This window comes from Erythranthe guttata, chromosome 8 (assembly GCF_056151865.1).
Source record: "Erythranthe guttata isolate IM_541 chromosome 8, IM_541, whole genome shotgun sequence".
Classification (NCBI taxonomy): domain Eukaryota; kingdom Viridiplantae; phylum Streptophyta; class Magnoliopsida; order Lamiales; family Phrymaceae; genus Erythranthe; species Erythranthe guttata.
The window spans coordinates 8,025,889-8,043,644 of record NC_142540.1 but is presented as its reverse complement, the minus strand read 5'-3'; the positions used below and the strand labels follow the sequence as shown (position 1 = coordinate 8,043,644).

At 32.2% G+C, this 17,756-nt stretch overlaps 2 protein-coding genes across 2 annotated transcripts; both read left to right on the top strand.

Annotated features, from left to right (window-relative positions):
* Window positions 1-3,878: 3,878 nt before the first annotated feature.
* Window positions 3,879-4,743, top strand: LOC148768445 (uncharacterized). The gene is made up of 2 exons (XM_088821209.1): window positions 3,879-3,963; window positions 4,127-4,743. The coding sequence occupies exons 1-2, from the start codon at window positions 3,879-3,881 to the stop codon at window positions 4,741-4,743; spliced, it is 702 nt and encodes a 233-aa protein (XP_088677335.1).
* Window positions 4,744-8,282: 3,539 nt separating this feature from the next.
* LOC105973249 (U-box domain-containing protein 27) lies at window positions 8,283-10,267 on the top strand. The gene has a single exon (XM_012998270.2). It carries the CDS (start codon window positions 8,683-8,685, stop codon window positions 9,961-9,963), a length of 1,281 nt encoding a protein of 426 aa, XP_012853724.2. The 5' UTR covers window positions 8,283-8,682; the 3' UTR covers window positions 9,964-10,267.
* The last annotated feature ends 7,489 nt before the right edge of the window (window positions 10,268-17,756 follow it).

Genomic DNA, 17,756 nt, shown 5'->3' with positions numbered 1-17,756 from the left:
ACGGGACTGATATCGGATATGGAAAAGTTCTATGAATTTGCAAAAAGTGCGACTACATCTTGAAAGTTCAAAAATCAAAGGTTATATTCATATTCTGTTTTGCTATATTTTCTATAACTAATGTGTAATTAATAATATGTTGTTAATTGATCAATTTCCGTGTAGCACATATCCAAGCAATTTGGAGATGTTGCTGGATACATTGGCAAAAAAAAAAAACAAAAATTTCTTTGAGATTTATTCCTGGAAAAATCACGCAATTTTTGTTTATCCCAACAAAAACGTCATTGAAGTGCATTGTGCAAGTCAGCAAGAAGATTTACTCCTTAAATATTTTGTTTTTGTTTCATTGAAATTTTTGTTAGAATTTTCTTTTGATGAAATTTGTTTAATGTTGGGAGTTTAATAGCGTTAGGACATTCAAATTTATAATTTATTTTATGTTTTAATCTTGCTCTTGATTATTATAATTAAATTGATAATTTGTATCTATTGTTTTATGAAATATGTCGTGCTCAAATTTAAAGCTGAAGAAAATTATATATATATATATATATATATATATATATATATATATATATATATATATATATATATATATATATATATATATATATATATATATATATATATATATATATATATATATATATATATATATATATACGTACATTAAAAAATAGTAGTATATTTCTACGTTACAAAATTTTGTAAAATGAGATTCTTTTAAAATCAATATATACTATTTTTTACGAATTTATTTTTGACTCACACACACACTAAATTAAAAAAAAAACTTTATACATATTTATTGCTAAAAATTGTATTATAAAATTTAGGAAATATATTAGACAACATTCATAGAAACGAGATTGATTTAAAATCATTACATAATAAATTCTTTTCCGGTAGGTAAATATTATATTTTTCAATGCCATATTGCCATTTTTTTTGTTTTTCTTTATAATAATTTGAATTTTTGCTGTTATAATATAGATATTGACAAGATATAGTAATTAGTAATTTCCAATATTTTCGCTATTTTATAACTGTTTTTATATCGAATGTTTGCTATTATACAATAATGTGACTTATTTTTTATATAATACAATAATTATAATATTCACTATTTGCCATTGAATGTATAAAATGTGTATCACCATTTATAATAATGATGCAAACTAGAATAATGACATACTTCTTGGTCATGAGGTATTTCATGAAAGCTAATAAATTGGTATTAATGCAAATTATCGTTATACTAATATGTTACATAATTCATAGAAATTTTGTTAGCAATTGTCATAAAAAACAAAGATTTTGTTTACATTATTATGATAATATTTATATTTATTTTGAATCACAAATAAAAATATGCTTAGTAAAATATAAGTAGCTTTTTTAATCCTTATTTTTTTATCCATTTTTTTAATCCTTATAAAAGTTTGTCAAATTTTAATAGTATTTCGAACGTATACATTCTAATAGCATCACCGGTTTACATATATCTTACTTTGTTAAACAATGGAAATGAATTAAACAAATAAATGTAAGTAGCTTTTGTTTTAAATGATTTGTTATGGATTAAAATATTGGGTTTTTTGTTTCAATATAGTTGAATAAATTTTTATATTTGCAGTCATATATAACAATTTTTTTAATTGTATATGTTTTTGTAGATATGATCAAGACGGACAGTTTATATATTGGCAATCAAATGTTTACTACCCAGAAATATGTGTACTTTCGGCTATGTTTACAATTCCTTTTCAATTTTTTGTGTACCAATTCTATACCATGTGTCTTCTTTTTAATTTTTTTTCTTTCTCATATTTTAGTTTGTGTACAATCAGCGATACATGCGAAGCAATTTATTTATTATTTTCTTCGATATGAAAAAACCCCATTATTTATTTGTGGCAAATTTATCTATATGCCAAATTCCTTTGTTTTGAATATTTTTCGTTTCGTATTTCATGGTGTTGATTTGGTTAATCTAACAATAATTATTCAAAATATTGTTGTTGGTTTGATAATGATATTGGTATTGGTATTGGTACTGGGATGCAAAATAATACATAAATTATCATTTTCTTCAACCTCCAACCTAATTTCGAGCGCAAAAAGTGCGGGAAAAAAAACACCTGATTATTGGAAAAAAAATATATTTTCTTACAAAATAAACTAAAATAAAATTTTATCACTAAATTATTCGATTGATGGATTTTTTTATTGTAACTGGTGGAAATATGAAGTAAAAATATTTGGAAAAACAATATGATTTTCAGATAACTTGATAACGAAATAGATGAAGGATTCTTTTTTTCGTAAAATATTTTATTGGGATAAAAAATAAATTTTAAATAAGTTGATGAGATGTATTTTTATTTATGCACTTTATAGTTTCAAAATGATTGATGAATAAAAAAAATTATTTGACATTTGTCATCCTAAAAACTACCACTAAAAATATTAAATTACATTTATTAGCTTTAAACATTCATTTGGGATGCATTATGCATGATTTATTATGTTTCGAGGGTGCAAAGTGCCAAAATGGCATATTTCAAGGGTGCAAAGTGGGATTAAGCCGCATATTAGCATTAGCATATTAGAATTAGAATTAGAATTAGAATTAGCATTATCATATAAGTATTAATATTAGTATTAGTATTAGTGTTAGCATTAGGATTAACATTAGCATTAGGTACATTAGGATTTTACTATTAGTATGAATATTAGTATTATGATTAGCATTATGACTAGAATTAGTAGAATTAGTATTAATATTAGCATTATAATTAGAATTAGGATTCGGATTAGGATTAGCATTAACATTAGCATAATATAATTAGTATTAATACTAATTATATGTTGACTGCTCATCAGTACTTCATGAAGGAGAATCAGCACCCAGGAGAACGGAATGCACACGAAGTGACCAATGGTGTGTATACTATACGAATACTTACCAATATAGTTTGGTATATTGACTTATTGTTATTGTGCATTGTCAAATAATGTTTTATATATTATTATCCCACTTTAGACCAGATTGCTAACATAAAGGGGAAAAAAATCATGGACGAGTCCATAAAATCTCAAGAAGCTTCATTTTATGGAATGAGTGGTGTTCGTATGCCATCGGGTCGCGTTCTTACAGACATAACACGCAATACAGATGGCGGTGCTGAGATTTGTGATGAGATAAAGATGTAGTACGACTGCATATATCTTTCGGCATGTGAGGCAATGTGGAGGTTTGCGAACTTGGGTTAAAAGAGGATTCTCGAACTTGGGCGCCAAGGAAAAAATGATTTTCTATTGGTAGGCTTGCGAATGTTCCCCCTGGAAAGGGGAAAGACTACTTAATATTAATGAATGTTACCTTAGATTGCTACTTAACATTCAGAGGGGATATACGTGCTACGAGGACATCTGAAAAGTTTTTGACACCGTCTACCCTACGTTCAGGGATGCATGTTATGTGTTGGGTCTATTAGATAACGGCAAAGAATACATATATTCATTAATAGAAGTGAATACTTGGGCACTGTAGTTATGCTTCTTTCCAATAGCTTAAGTCGGCCCGAACATGTTTGACAAAGTTGTTGGTTGGATTTGGCTGAGGGTATTGCTTACAAACAACAAAGTCTTCATACTAATCCAGGTATGGCAATTTGTATAACACATTATTCAATTAGATTTTAAATATTACTCATCCTTTTAATATTGTCGTTTTGAACTAAATGCACATAATTTATCCATTTTTTTTTGAAAATTTACATATATCGGATGAAAGCTTGAAGAACTATACTCTCACCGAAATAGAAAAAATATTGCAAAGCAATGGTAAAAGCTTGCGAAATTACGCGCCCATGGCAGTTCATATCGAATTCTCAGCGGATGACACAGTAAACATATTGGTGTTAGATGAACTGGATTACGACCGCTTTGAAATGGGTAGGGAACTTCAACGGTGTCTTGCTTGAATTACAGACGTGCAAACAAAGATTTATGATGTAGTCATGGATGTTGTATCCAGTGACCGTGGTGTAATGTTCTTTCTATATGGCCATGGTGAAACAGGAAAGACGTTTCTATGGGTAAAATCTTTCGGCTACAGTTCGTTCCAAGGGAGAGATTGTAATTAACGTTGCATCGAGTGGTATAGCATCGTTATTGCTCCTCGGTGGAAGAACAACTCATTCTCGATTCGAACTACCCATAATTGTACACGAGAGTTCCACCTGTAGCATATCGCAACAAAGTCCACATGCGGAGTTGTTCATAAGGGCAAAGCTTATTATATGGGACGAGGCTCCTATGATGCATAGATACTGTTTTGAAGCACTTGACAAGACAATGAAGTCAATATTACAGGTTGACAACCTCTTTGGTGGAAAGGTGGTTGTTTTTAGAGGAGATTTTAGGCAGATTTTACCAGTTGTGCTCAAAGCATCAATGCAGGACATAGTACATGCTACGATAAAATCCTCTTCGCTGTGGAATTTCTGTCGTGTCATGAAGTTGACTAAGAACATGAGATTGCAGTCATGCTCTTCTCCATCTAACGTGGATGAGGTAAAAGAATTTGGAGACTGGATACTGAAGGTTGGTAGTGAGGATGTTGGGGAACAAAATCATGGTGAAGCGTCGATAGTGATTCCCGATGACATGTTGATTGGTGATTCAGAAGATCCATTCAGAGACCTACTGGAATTCGTTTACCCGGATTGTTGAGTAACATATATGGTCCAGATTATTTTCAAGGGAGAGCAATTCTTGCACCAACTAATGAATGCGTCGAGTTTTTGAACGATCACTTAATGTCTCTCCTTCCAGGAGAGGAGAATGTGTACCTGAGCTCAGATAGTATGTTGAGGGACGAGCAAACAATGGAGGATAATGCAGAAATTTATTCGACTGAATTCCTCAACACAATAAGATGCTCCGAACTTCGTTCTCATGCGTTGAAGTTCAAGATTGGTGCACCCGTTATGCTAATAAGAAACATCGATCAAGCTAAAGGATTGTGTAACGGGACCAAACTTCAAATTATTAGAACTAGCATTCACGTTCTGAGTTGCAAAACTCTTTCCGGAAAAAATATCGGTGACAGGTGGTCATTCCTCGGATGACTTTAATACCATCTACCGGACTGCCAATTAAATTTCAGATAAGACAATTTCCGTTGATTGTTTCTTTTGCAATGACGATCAATAAAAGCCAAGGTCAAACTCTTTCGCATGTTGGTTTGTATCTTCCTAAGCATGTCTTCAGCCATGATCAACTATATGTTGCACTGTCCAGAGTTACGAGCAGAGGTGGCATTAAGATATTCATCAAGTTGGATTCGAGTGAACTCACCAATGTTACTAGAAATGTCGTGTACAAGGAAGTATTTCATCGAATTTGAAGGTAGAGAATATTTTCATATTTACCAATTATTATCGAATTTGAAGGTAGAGAATATTTTCATATTTACCAATTATTCATGTAACATGTCTTTTTTTTAACAACTTATTTTTTGGCAGGTGTTTCTTCTCTATATAATTTCCCCCGTGCAATGTTATTTTCAATCATGTCCCTAGGATGCTCAGCGCAAATTTTATTATCTTTAAGATTTATTTTTGACGATATACTAATATTTTAATATTATTCTTATGATGTAACTATGAAGAACATGATGCTTCAATATTGTTGGTCTCTTTTTGTATTTAAATTCAATGAGCGTAATAATTTATATATGCGTAAATTTATTTTTCAGACATGTATTTCCAGTTGAAAATATGCCACCCCGTGCATCGCACGGGTGAATACTAGTATAATATAATTGATTGGAAATTGGATTAATATGAATTTAAATATTAATTTTCCAATCTATTTATTATAGGGCATATTACAAATAAGCCCATCAGTGGGAACTTATTCATAAAGAGATCCAGACAATATTCTCCTTTACCAATAAGTCCACACATGGTCCAGATTTATGTAAAGGACTAAAATAACCCCTCTTACTTTAATATGCTCCAATTTCATCCTTAACTTACTTTAACTTCAATTTGACCCCAACTTTCACAAATTATTCAATTTTGACCCAAAACTTTTTTTTTTTCACAAATTTTTTTTTTTTCAAAAACTTTTTTTCCCGCCGGATTCCGGCGTTGACCGGCGGTCAACGCCGGTCTCCGGCGTTGACTTTTTAATTTTTTTTTTTTTTTTTTTTTTTTCCTTCCGGATTTTTTTTCCGGATTCCGGCGTTGACCGGCGGTCAACGCCGGTCTCCGGCGTTGACTTTTAATTTTTTTTTTTTTTTTTTTTTTTTTTTCTTCCGGATTTTTTTTCCGGATTCCGGCGGTCAACGCCGGTCTCCGGCGTTGACTTTTTAATTTTTTTTTTTTTTTTTTTTTTTTTTTTTTCTGTTACTTTTTTTTCCGTTTAAACAGCAATATTGCTGTGAATGACAGTAATATTAACTATATTACTGTTAAACACAGTAAAATTAACTAAACTATAGTTTAACACATTGATATTGCTATATTAATCTCTAGCACATTAATATTAACACAACAAAATTCATTATTATTGTATAATAAAGTAATATTACTATGTTGTCCGTTCAACAAATGTAAACAAAATAAAAAAAACCAAAAGAATTAATATTACTGTGAGTGACAGTAATATTACTATAGCAACAGTAATATTACAATAGTAGACAGTAATATTATTACGTTACTTCGTGAATAACTCGAACAAAACAAACACCCCAAAAAAATAATAATATTGATGTTGTTGACAGTAATATTATTGTGTTTACAGTTATTTTACTGTCAACGACAGTAATATAATTACGTTGACTTGTCAACAAATCAAAAAAAATAAAAAAAAATAATAATAAATAAATAAATATAATATTGCATTAATTTACTGTCAACGGCAGCACAATTACATAAATGTAATGTCAACGGCAGTACAATTACGTTAATTAACTATCATTGACAGTATAATTACGCTAAATTACTGTCAGTGACAGCACAATTACGGTCAACGTGTAGCGGCGGGCGTGGAAAAACAAAACAAACCAAACAAAAAAAAAAACTTAAAAAAACACTAAAGAAAGAGACCGCCGGAAACCGGCGAAAAAATCCGGAAGAAAAGAAAAGAAAAAAAAAAAGAAAAAAGAAAAAAAAAAAAAAAAAAAAGTCAACGCCGGAGACCGGCGTTGACCGCCGGTCAACGCCGGAATCCGGAAAAAAAATCCGAAAGAAAAAAAAAAAAAAAAAAAAAAAAAAAAGTTTAAAAAGTCAACGCCGGAGACCGGCGTTGACCGCCGGTCAACGCCGGAATCCGGCGGCAAAAAAAAGTTTTTGAAAAAAAAATTTTTTTTGAAAAAAAAAAAAATTTTGGGTCAAAATTTAATAATTTGTGAAATTTGGGGTCAAATTGAGATTAAATTAAGTTAAGGATGAAATTGGAGCATATTAAATTATACTCCAAAAAAAAGTCAAAATTGAATTTTTGTGGTCAAAATTGAACTTTTATGGACAAAATTGATTAATTTGGATTACAATTAAGAATTGGGTATAAATGATTGAGGGTAATATTGGGATATACATGAATGTTTCCTTTAGTTATAATAAATATTAAAGGGATGGGCTTATTGGTGAAAGAGATATGTCCCCTATACCTAGAATAATAAACATGCTTGGTTGGGGACTTTTGCATAAAAATCCCTTTATTATATCCAAATATTTCAATCCCAAAACAACGAATCAGTGATGATTGATGTATTATACATTGTTATATATCAACGTACACCAATTAGGTAATTTGTTGATGTTGAAATAGATGTTAGAATAATGGACACATCATACGTTAGCTATCATATTCAAGAATTGTTTAATATACCTAAGGAATATCAATGAGATCACAAATACAAAGTTTGGAATATATAAAATTAGATATTTCAAAAAGATATTTTATAACTCCATTTTCTTTTTTAGAAAATTAAGAATTCCGTAGCAAATTATATAAATGCACTGCGTAAACATACGCAAACCACACTACGCTAACAATATAGCGACCGTTGGCAATATGATTCGAACATAGGTCAATTGACACACTTACTTACTACAACTGCTAGGTAATACCTTACCGGGTTTTTTTTTAATGTATTATAAATAAAAAAGATAATAACATAAGAATAAAATAAAGAAATTGAGGGAAAAATGGATTAATAAAGAAATTGAATGGTGGGGAGGAAAGGACAAATACAAGTGGAGAACCAAAACAGCACTACGAAAGCCATAAGAGAAAACGATTTGTGTATAAAATCACACACACACACGCACAAACAACACACACTTGTAGTAAACTTAACTCCCCTAAAATAAAGTAAACTTAACTAATAGTTGAAAAAGAAGAACCTTTCTTTGACCAAAGACCAAACTCCAAACAAACAACTATCAAATATATTAATAAACAATAGTAAAAAGAAAAAAAAGTATTAAAAAGAAGAAAAAAGCAAAATCCGTGACGTCACCTTTCATTTGACTATTCCCATTCTCTTTCTTAACACCTTTGTTTCCCCCACTTTCCCCCACTTTCATCAAACACCTCTCCTTCTCTCACTTCTTTCTCTCTCTCTCTAAAACTCGGATTAACTCGTTTCGAAAAACAATGGTGCTGGACGATTTCTCGGTGACAGTTCCGAGTTATTTCCGATGCCCGATCTCTCTGGACCTGATGAAATCCCCCGTCAGCCTCTGCACCGGCGTCACCTACGATCGGAGCAGCATCCAGCGGTGGCTCGACGGCGGCAACAACACCTGCCCCGCCACCATGCAGGTGCTCCAAACCAGAGACCTCATACCCAACCACACGCTCCAACGACTCATCAAAATCTGGTCCGACTCGGCTCTGACTCGCTCCTCCGACTCGCCTCCTCCGCCGCGCGACTCGCTCACCTGCACCCAGGCCGCCGAGCTCACCCGCCACCTCGAGGCCGATCTACAGAACGTTCAGAAGCATTCTCCGTTCCGCTCCTCCGTAATCACGCGGAACCTCGGCAGGCTCATTTCGTTCGCCGCGGAATCGGAGGAGAACGGTAGGTTTGCGGCGGCGGCCGGCGGCCGGATTCTGCCATTGCTTGTGTCTCTTATTGGGAGGGTGAGGGAGTTGAGTTTTTTGGAGAAAATTGTAGTGATGTGCAACGTTTTGCTGAAGAATCGGACGAAAATCGAATCGGAAGGATTGAAATCGAGGATCGAAATTGTGAATTGTGATTTGAAGGCGTCGATAATTAATGGATTGAAGCAAGGAAGGCTGGATCTAAGAATAGCATTGGTCAAATTTCTCGAGCTTATGGAGATTAATTATTCTTCTTCTTCGTCAATTTCAGAAGACGAAGAGATTTACAGCGAGCTGCTGAGATTAATTTCAACCTCAGGTTGGAATCCAGACGCAATCGACGCATCCTTGAGTTTTCTGACTCGCTTGGCGCTAATTAGGCGGAACAGGGCCAAAATTGTCGCCGCCGGAGGGGTTAAGGTGCTGGCGGCGGCGCTGGCGGAGGCGGAGATGAGTGCGCGAACGACGGAGAAGGTGCTGAAGCTACTGGAGATGGCTTCCGGATGCAAGGAAGGGAGGAGCGAGATCTGCGCGAGCGAAGTGTGCGTGCGGGCGATAGTGAAGAAGTTGATGAAGGTGTCGACGGCGGCGACGGAGCACGCGGTGACGGTGCTGTGGAGCCTGTGCTGCCTGTTCGGCGACAAGAGGGCGGCGGCGGCGGTGGTGGATGGGAACGGGGTGGCGAAGGTGCTGCTGCTTCTGCAGAGCAATTGCTCGCCGGCGGTCAGGCAAATGTGCGCCGATCTGCTTAGGGTTTTCAGATGTAGCGGCTCAAAAAATTCTTGTGTTTCTTGCTATGATTCTAAAACTAGTCACATTATGCCATTTTGATTCATACATCGATACCATTAGCTTTTTTTTTTTTTTTTTTTTTTTTTTGTTAAATGTAAATGTAAAAGCAATTTTGTCGAGAAAAAAATATAGTGAAGAAAAAAAGAATTTGAATTTGTTTGATTATTATTATTATATTTTTGAATAAGATTAAATGATGGTTGATTTGGATGGTGATATGATGTTTGGTCAATTTGATGTACATTTATTCCCTAAGTAACATCAAATGGTTTTTGATTGGATGGTGTTTGTTTCTCAATTGAGATTTCATGACAAGCAACAAATGATTTACAAGTTTGTTATTTGTTTTCCTCTCATAATTTCACATTTTCTAAGCAATTGAAATGGCATAAAATTATACATTAGTCCTTTTAGTTTCTATGGAAAAAATTTAGACAATGTTTGGAAACGTTTTAGAACTTATTTTGATTTCATTTTGAGGAAATGTGTTTTGAGGTAAGAATTTGAGAATGAAAGTAATGTTTGTTTATATTTTGGAAGGAGACAAAATACACTGTAGCAATCACATCATGTTTAAAAGTATTAGAAAAAAGTATTTTAGAAGAAAAAAATTAAAAGATGAAGTGATATTTTTTTGTTTCTTAGTGAAGACATTTTTTACTGTAGCAGTCATATCATGTCTGAAGGAGAGAGAAATTTTTGAGATTGTTTTGAGAAAATTATTTGAGAAGTGTAATAAATGTAATTCTGTTTTGGGGAATTAATGAAAACAAAATAAAAACACAACCAAACATTGCCTTACCAATTGCTGAGTACCTATACCAACCGAAGATTACCTAAACTACCAAAGTTACTATTTCACTCTGGTGCGGTATTGGTACCGTTACGCGACGTCATAAAACTAATGTATAATGTTTAGCTCAATAAATGTTTGGACACATTCAACTAATATAAATTTATATATTACGAAATTTATTGGTGGGTAAAACTGACAAGATTTTTTTATCAAACTTTAGTTTAATATAAGATAATGGTAAAATATCACCACGGTATCGTACCGAAGTAACCGGATAACAAATGTTTCGGTACGACAATGGTATGACATTTCTCAATATCTTAAAGTTACGGTTGATAAACTGTAATGGTCAAAAACTTCGATATCCCTATCAATACCACCGCTAACTTCAACACAGTCAAACCCTATATTGTATATATATACTGATATTTGACACTTGAACTAGCATAATTTTTTGGAAACTAGTCTTTTCTTTTTTCCTTTTTTAATATTTTGACTCTATGTATAATTTGTTGCTTTCAAGACTCAAGTAATGTATATGTGAAAGCTACATTAGTCTTTATTTTTCAATAAAAAATTAAATCATGTTACAAATAAGAAAAGATGGAAACGGCTTAATTTGAAATTTGAATCAAAATCAAGTTCAATGTTGAGTTATAAAAGAGGGTTGGTGTTCTTGAATTATATGTGTAATAGACCATAGGCATCTCTGTCAATCAATTCTTTAAGAAAAAATAATTTTTTTTAATCAGTCTGTTCACTAATTAATTATTAACTAATTAAAAGAGTGTTGACAAATGTATTTGAAATTAAATCATGTCTCACAAATAAAATAATAAATGAATGGGGCCAACAAGACAGTCAGAAATTCAGAGCCCAGAATAAAAAAGAAAGTAATAAAGAAATAGAAGAACAATAATAATAGTTTGACTGAAATGAAAATGGACAAGGTGCTGCAATAGTTGAAACACCAGACTTTAATTTGGTCAGTCACACTCCAACACCAGACCCCATTCTTCATTTTTCAATTCATTTTTGTTTCTTCACAATTTACAGGTAAGAAATACAGCCCCCACTAACTAAATATAGCCTTCATTTTATTATATTCGATTTAAAGCAAGCAATCAAATTTAAAGAAATTAAATAAGGGTAATTCCTATATACACCCCTCAATTTTTGTTTTCCTAATAAATAAGAGTACTTGTATTATTTTTTTAATTCTCTATTATATTATAGGACGAATTCCAGCAGTCGAGCACCGACCAGATAATCGGCATACAAGCGAACGCCGGTGATTGAAGAAACCTACATCAAAGAATTAGGGTTGCAGCTGGAGATGTTAGTTCAATGAGAGTGGGATGGAAGTTGTAGGGGATTCATTGTTTTTATTTTGTTTCTTGAGCTGTATGAAATGATGCATCGAAATGTCTCTAGCATTTTTGCAACTTTTTGATTCAATATTTCCCATCCCGATTTTCCACACTCGTACACGAATTTCAATAGTCCGTGTGTGGGATTAATCGTGAAGCCAATAGAATGAAGGAGTCTTAAGATATAGGTCCATTTGATAAAACTTATTAGAATTAAAGGACAATCCAAATTTAAACTTTTCGCTTCATATCTTTTATAAAATTTATTCCAAAATTGCTCCTCCACACACAAATTTGAAATCTAACCTAAGTAAAATTCAAATTGCATTCACATTTTTTACTTTGCATTTGATCTTGATTTTTGCATTTTTTCTACAGATTTTGTCATCTTTTTATTTTTTATTTTTTATTTTATCATTTTTTACACTATTATATAAAAATAATTCTTTATTTTCTATATAATATTACAAGTTATAAAAAAACATATTTTTTCGTTGTTTTAATTTAAATTACTTATTTTGTAATTATTTGTTTATATTTTATAATATGTGATAAATGTAAACATCTACTAGTCACCCGTGGTCACTGTAGGCATCCAAATTTTAAAATTCCACTGCACACCCCTATGTGTGTTCATATATGGTGCATCATATTGTAGCAATGGCATACATACTATGGTGTACTATGATGTACAATGGTTTAGTATGGTGTACTATTCGAAACTCTATCTCCCAACAATTCCAACTGCAGCCAAACCCTAACATCAAACAACTTCCAGTCACGGCCAAATCCTAGCAGTCAATAATTTCCAGCCGCCGCCTAACTCTAACAACCAATAATTCCCCGGCCGCCGTCAAACGCTATCTACCCACTAATCAAAACGTGCAAGTTATTTGCATCTAGATATATCGGTTGGTTTCTCTGCAATGCCGCTCATTTCTAAATCAATTATTATGCATAAAATTCATGTAGTTTTCATTTCTCATTTTTCTTGTCGCCGTTATTTTCACTGAAAATTTAATTGAGTTTCATATACTATAACTTTGGATCAAAAATTAAATATTATATTCACTTAATTTATTTTGATTTTGTTGAATCGAATGCAATATAAACTATAGTTGATTCGACTAATTTTTCTTTTCTCCCTTTTTGGAAGAGATCATCCATGCACCGCACAAATGATGTACTAGTTTGAACAAAATTAAATGTACAACGGGAAGAACGTAATAATTTGAATAATTAATCACCTCAAACACAAGGAACTTGAATATAATAAGGCGGCGGTTATATGCAAGCCCATTTTTTTATTAGTTCAAAACTACATAAATGAGTTTATTAGTTCAAGTCCGTAAATTAATCTAATTTTATTACATCAAAGACCAAAGATGACAAATATACCCTTATCCACAAATAATATTCAAATACAAATAAATCTTATTTTTAATTTGTTCAAGACCAAAAATCACGAAAAAATAAAAAAAATAAAAAGAAATATCACGACTGCCAACCAGCGAGACTTTCACCGCACCGGCGATGACCAGCGACCCACCCACCGCACCATTACCACCATCAACAAGTAAGTCCATTTTACTAAACTTTTGTTTGTAAATTCGAAAACATTAATCGAACATCGATGTCCTTTTTACTAAATTTTTATTTGTAAATTCGAAAACATTAATCGAACATCGATTCTTGATAAATATGTATGAATGAACATTAATCTATGCTTATTTCTTGTTGGGTTGCAATGATTTGGCCGATTTTGGAAAAAAAATTGATATTGAAATTGGTTTTTTTTATTTTTTTTCGTTGGTTTCCGAAATCGGTTTATCCAGACCGATTTTGTACACGAAAATCGGCGTCATAATACCGATTTTTGTTAACCAAATCGGCGACACAACGTCGACTTTACAAGTCAAAATCGGCGTTCTAATGTCGATTATTGAGTACAAAATCGATTTTCGAATACCGATATTTTTTGAATTTTTTTTTAAATAATACATTATATATTTGGTTAATTGATATTTTTTAAATATTTGAAACGAAAATGTTTATCACCATTCGGTGGCGTCTACCACGCCTTTAACCTAATCGAGTAGAGCTTTCCGTATCTCAAATATTTATTCGTTAGATAATTCATTTGAATAATCCTCAATCAATCCCCTAGGTTGATGCACGAAAGTATGAGAAAACGATCTTAAAAAAACACAGATAATAAAATCGGTATTTAAAAACCGATTTTTGTAGTACAAGTCGGCATGACAATACCGATAATACAAAAACAAAGCGGTGTTGTCATGCCGATTTTTACTACAAAAATTAGTAAAAATCGGTTTTTAAGTACCGATTTTTATTAAAATAATCGGAATGTGGTTACCGACTTTAGTAACAAAAATCGGTATTTGCTGACCGATTTTTTGTATCGTCGAATTTTTTTCCAAAAAAAAAAAAAAAACGACTCAAAAGCAAAAATAAAGGGTTAAAACATATTTCATTGTGTTCTCCACCCTCGTAAACCACCATATCATTGTTTTCTGGTTTCATCGTGAATGTTTGGTATGTATTTGATAATTTTGGTGTGTAGGATTTCTTTGTGGGTTTGTGAAGAAGAAGGAGAAGAATGAGAGTTTTAAGTCGTGAAATAAAGAAGAGGGGTTTCTAGATTTATGTATTTTATTTGGTCTTGCACAAAGGAAATGATTTTTATTTTTATTTTTTAATGTTTTGTGTTTTTTATTTGATTTTAAATTTCATTAAGGGTAAATTAGTATTTTTATGTTAAAGGTCTTGAACTAATAAAAAAATGGGCTTGTATATAACCGCCGCCATATAATAATCAACATAAAGACAATTCATAAAACAATAAATAATGACTTAACCATTCCAAACACCATACCATTTTAAGAAATTGAATGGATCCCAAAAGCTTATGCAACATTGCTTTCAAGGCTATTACAATTTTTTTTTTGCATCTCGGGCTTAAAATTTTCGTTGATAAACTTATCTCTCCAACTAAATTCGCTTTTGTTCCCGGTCGTAGCATCAACGACAACTCTATTCTCTCTCGTGAAATTCTTCATTGCATCAACAAGAGAAAAGAGTAAAAATGTTGTCATGGCAATTATCTCTCCAATGCTTTTAATTGATCGAGTTGAATGGCATCTTCTCCTCAAAATTCTTGAAAGCTTGGTTTTGACCCACTCAATTAGAGATGTTCTCTCATTCCAATTGATGTATCATAATGGTAGTTACTTTGACAATCCACCTCTTGGAGGTGCTAAAATACACCCCACAAGTGAAAAATCAAAATTTTAACCACCAAAATCAACCTATCATGAATTGACATATGTTATTTAAAAATATAATTATTCATATTTTTTAAAATTTTAATAATCTATTTGATGTTTATAGTTGAAGTAAATGACTTTTAAAAATGTATCAAAATAATAACAAGTATCAAATGACTTGACTGACTTGACAATTCATTTTGATACTTATTGATATGATCCAGCCATGTATCGAAGTTAATGCCGAGCTAACTAGATTGCAAACTCTTTCAATCCAAGCCGACGAAGATGGTGTGTTCTGCGATGTGGTGCGGAGATGTGTAAGTTTGCTACCGAATAGAGCGATTGATCATGAGATCGATTATGTTTATACTCCTTGTTATATTTGTCCGGATTCGAGGACGAATCCTTTTAAAGAGGGGGGGTATGATACGATCCTAGCAAGCTCAAAGACGAAGAATTGAAAGAAGAGAAAGCGAGTGAGATTAATGGAGCCGTTCGTGTTGGAAATGAATAATAAAGGCTCGAATCAGGCCTTTGAAGAGTCCTCTTTGAGAAATTGGAAGAAAAGAAAGAGAAGAATTCGTTGGACAAGTCAAATTTCATGCATCCGAGATTCTCGCCTATTTCTGGCAGTTTAACCATTCGGGTTATAACTCTCTCATATGACGTCTAACTAAGGTGATTCTAATTGCTATGGAAAGCCAACTCGAAGTTCTACAACTTTCATGTTTTGTCCGGAGAGAGATTCGAAGTGTAACAGTGTCCTAATGAAGCTTGAATTTCATGCACGTGCACAACCAATTATCTACGCGAGATTATAAGGGTGGTCGAGAGGTCGACTTGAAGATCAAGTTATCTAATTTATTTATGCACATTTTAATATTAGGATTTAATATATTTTTATTATTTTATAGTTCTTCATGGTTAGGAATATTCTTATTTATGAGTTTCTTTATTATAGATTAAGTAGTAGTCTTTTTCCTTGTGCAAAAGGAGTCTTTTTAGCACTTATAAATAGGTTGCCAATTTGTCTTATTTTGATGGACAATTTTTAATGAAAATTTGAGTATATTGAGAGTTAATTCTCCTTCATTGTTCTACAGCAAATATTGGGATTTTACAAGTGGATTCTTGTAACTTTCTTAGCGGCATAATATTGGTTTCTGGTTCTTCATAACCACGGGATCAATATTACACCTTGATAATAATGGTTTCTAGCTCTTTATAGCTATGGGGTCATTATTCCTTGCTTCCGCCAACTTGAATTCTTGTTTCTTTGGATGTTTTCGATCTTACTTCCGCATAAGATATTGGATCTCGTAATAAGTTCTACGGGGTTCGTATCACTTATCCATTGAAGATGCTAACATATGTGTATATGATTAATTTAAAAAGTTTCATTTATGAGACTATAGTTCTCTTAGCACTCAAAAGAAAAAATAAATCAGGTTGTATGTTAGAAAATTAGAATAAAAAAAGGTTTTTATGCATAAGTCTCTAACTAACTATCTATATTATTCTAAGTTTTGGGGCTACATTTGTTTCGTCAATAAGTCAATCATTTTATATGTATTATAAATAAAGGTAAAGTTAATGTATATGAAAAAATTACCTCAATCCTTTCAACTCAATTCTTATTTGTAACCCCAATTTAACTTCAATTTCATCAATTTTGACTACAAAATTTCAATTTTGACATTTTCCTTTTTAAAACTTTTTTTTTTCATTTTTTTTGCCGCCAGTTTCCGGCATTGATTTTTTCGTCTATCTGCTTTTTCCGCTATAGGTTTCCGGCGTCCACTAGTAATAGTTAATGTTACTGTGCTAAACAATAATATAGTTAATATGACTGTCAACCACATCAATAATACTGTTTAAACAGGCAAAAAATGTTGACGACAAAAAATCAAAAAAAAAAAAAAAGTCAACGCCGCCGGTCAACAGCGGCATAAAAAAGAAGAAAAAATAAAAAAACAATCAACGCCGGAGCAAATTAGGGGTCAAAATTGAATAATTGATGAAATTTAGGGTAAAATTGATGTTAAATTGAATTAAACGATGAAATTGGAGCAAATTAAAATGTGAGGACATTTTAGTTTTTTACACATTTCTGGACACTGTGTAATTTTTTTTGTAAAAGAGTTTTTTGTTTGGACTCTTTTATGAATAAGCCTATAATGGACTTATTTGTAATAGGCCCATAAACTATTGTAGTTTTCAAAATTTTCGAAATTCCGCTGATTCCGGGGGTTCTACAAAAAGGAATGTTTTTTTGTATTTCGATTTTTTGGAACGAAAATTGGAACTTATTTTTTACTTCCAAACAAAATTAGATTTTTTTCTGAAAAAAAACTCATTTTCGATCCACTCCGTCCG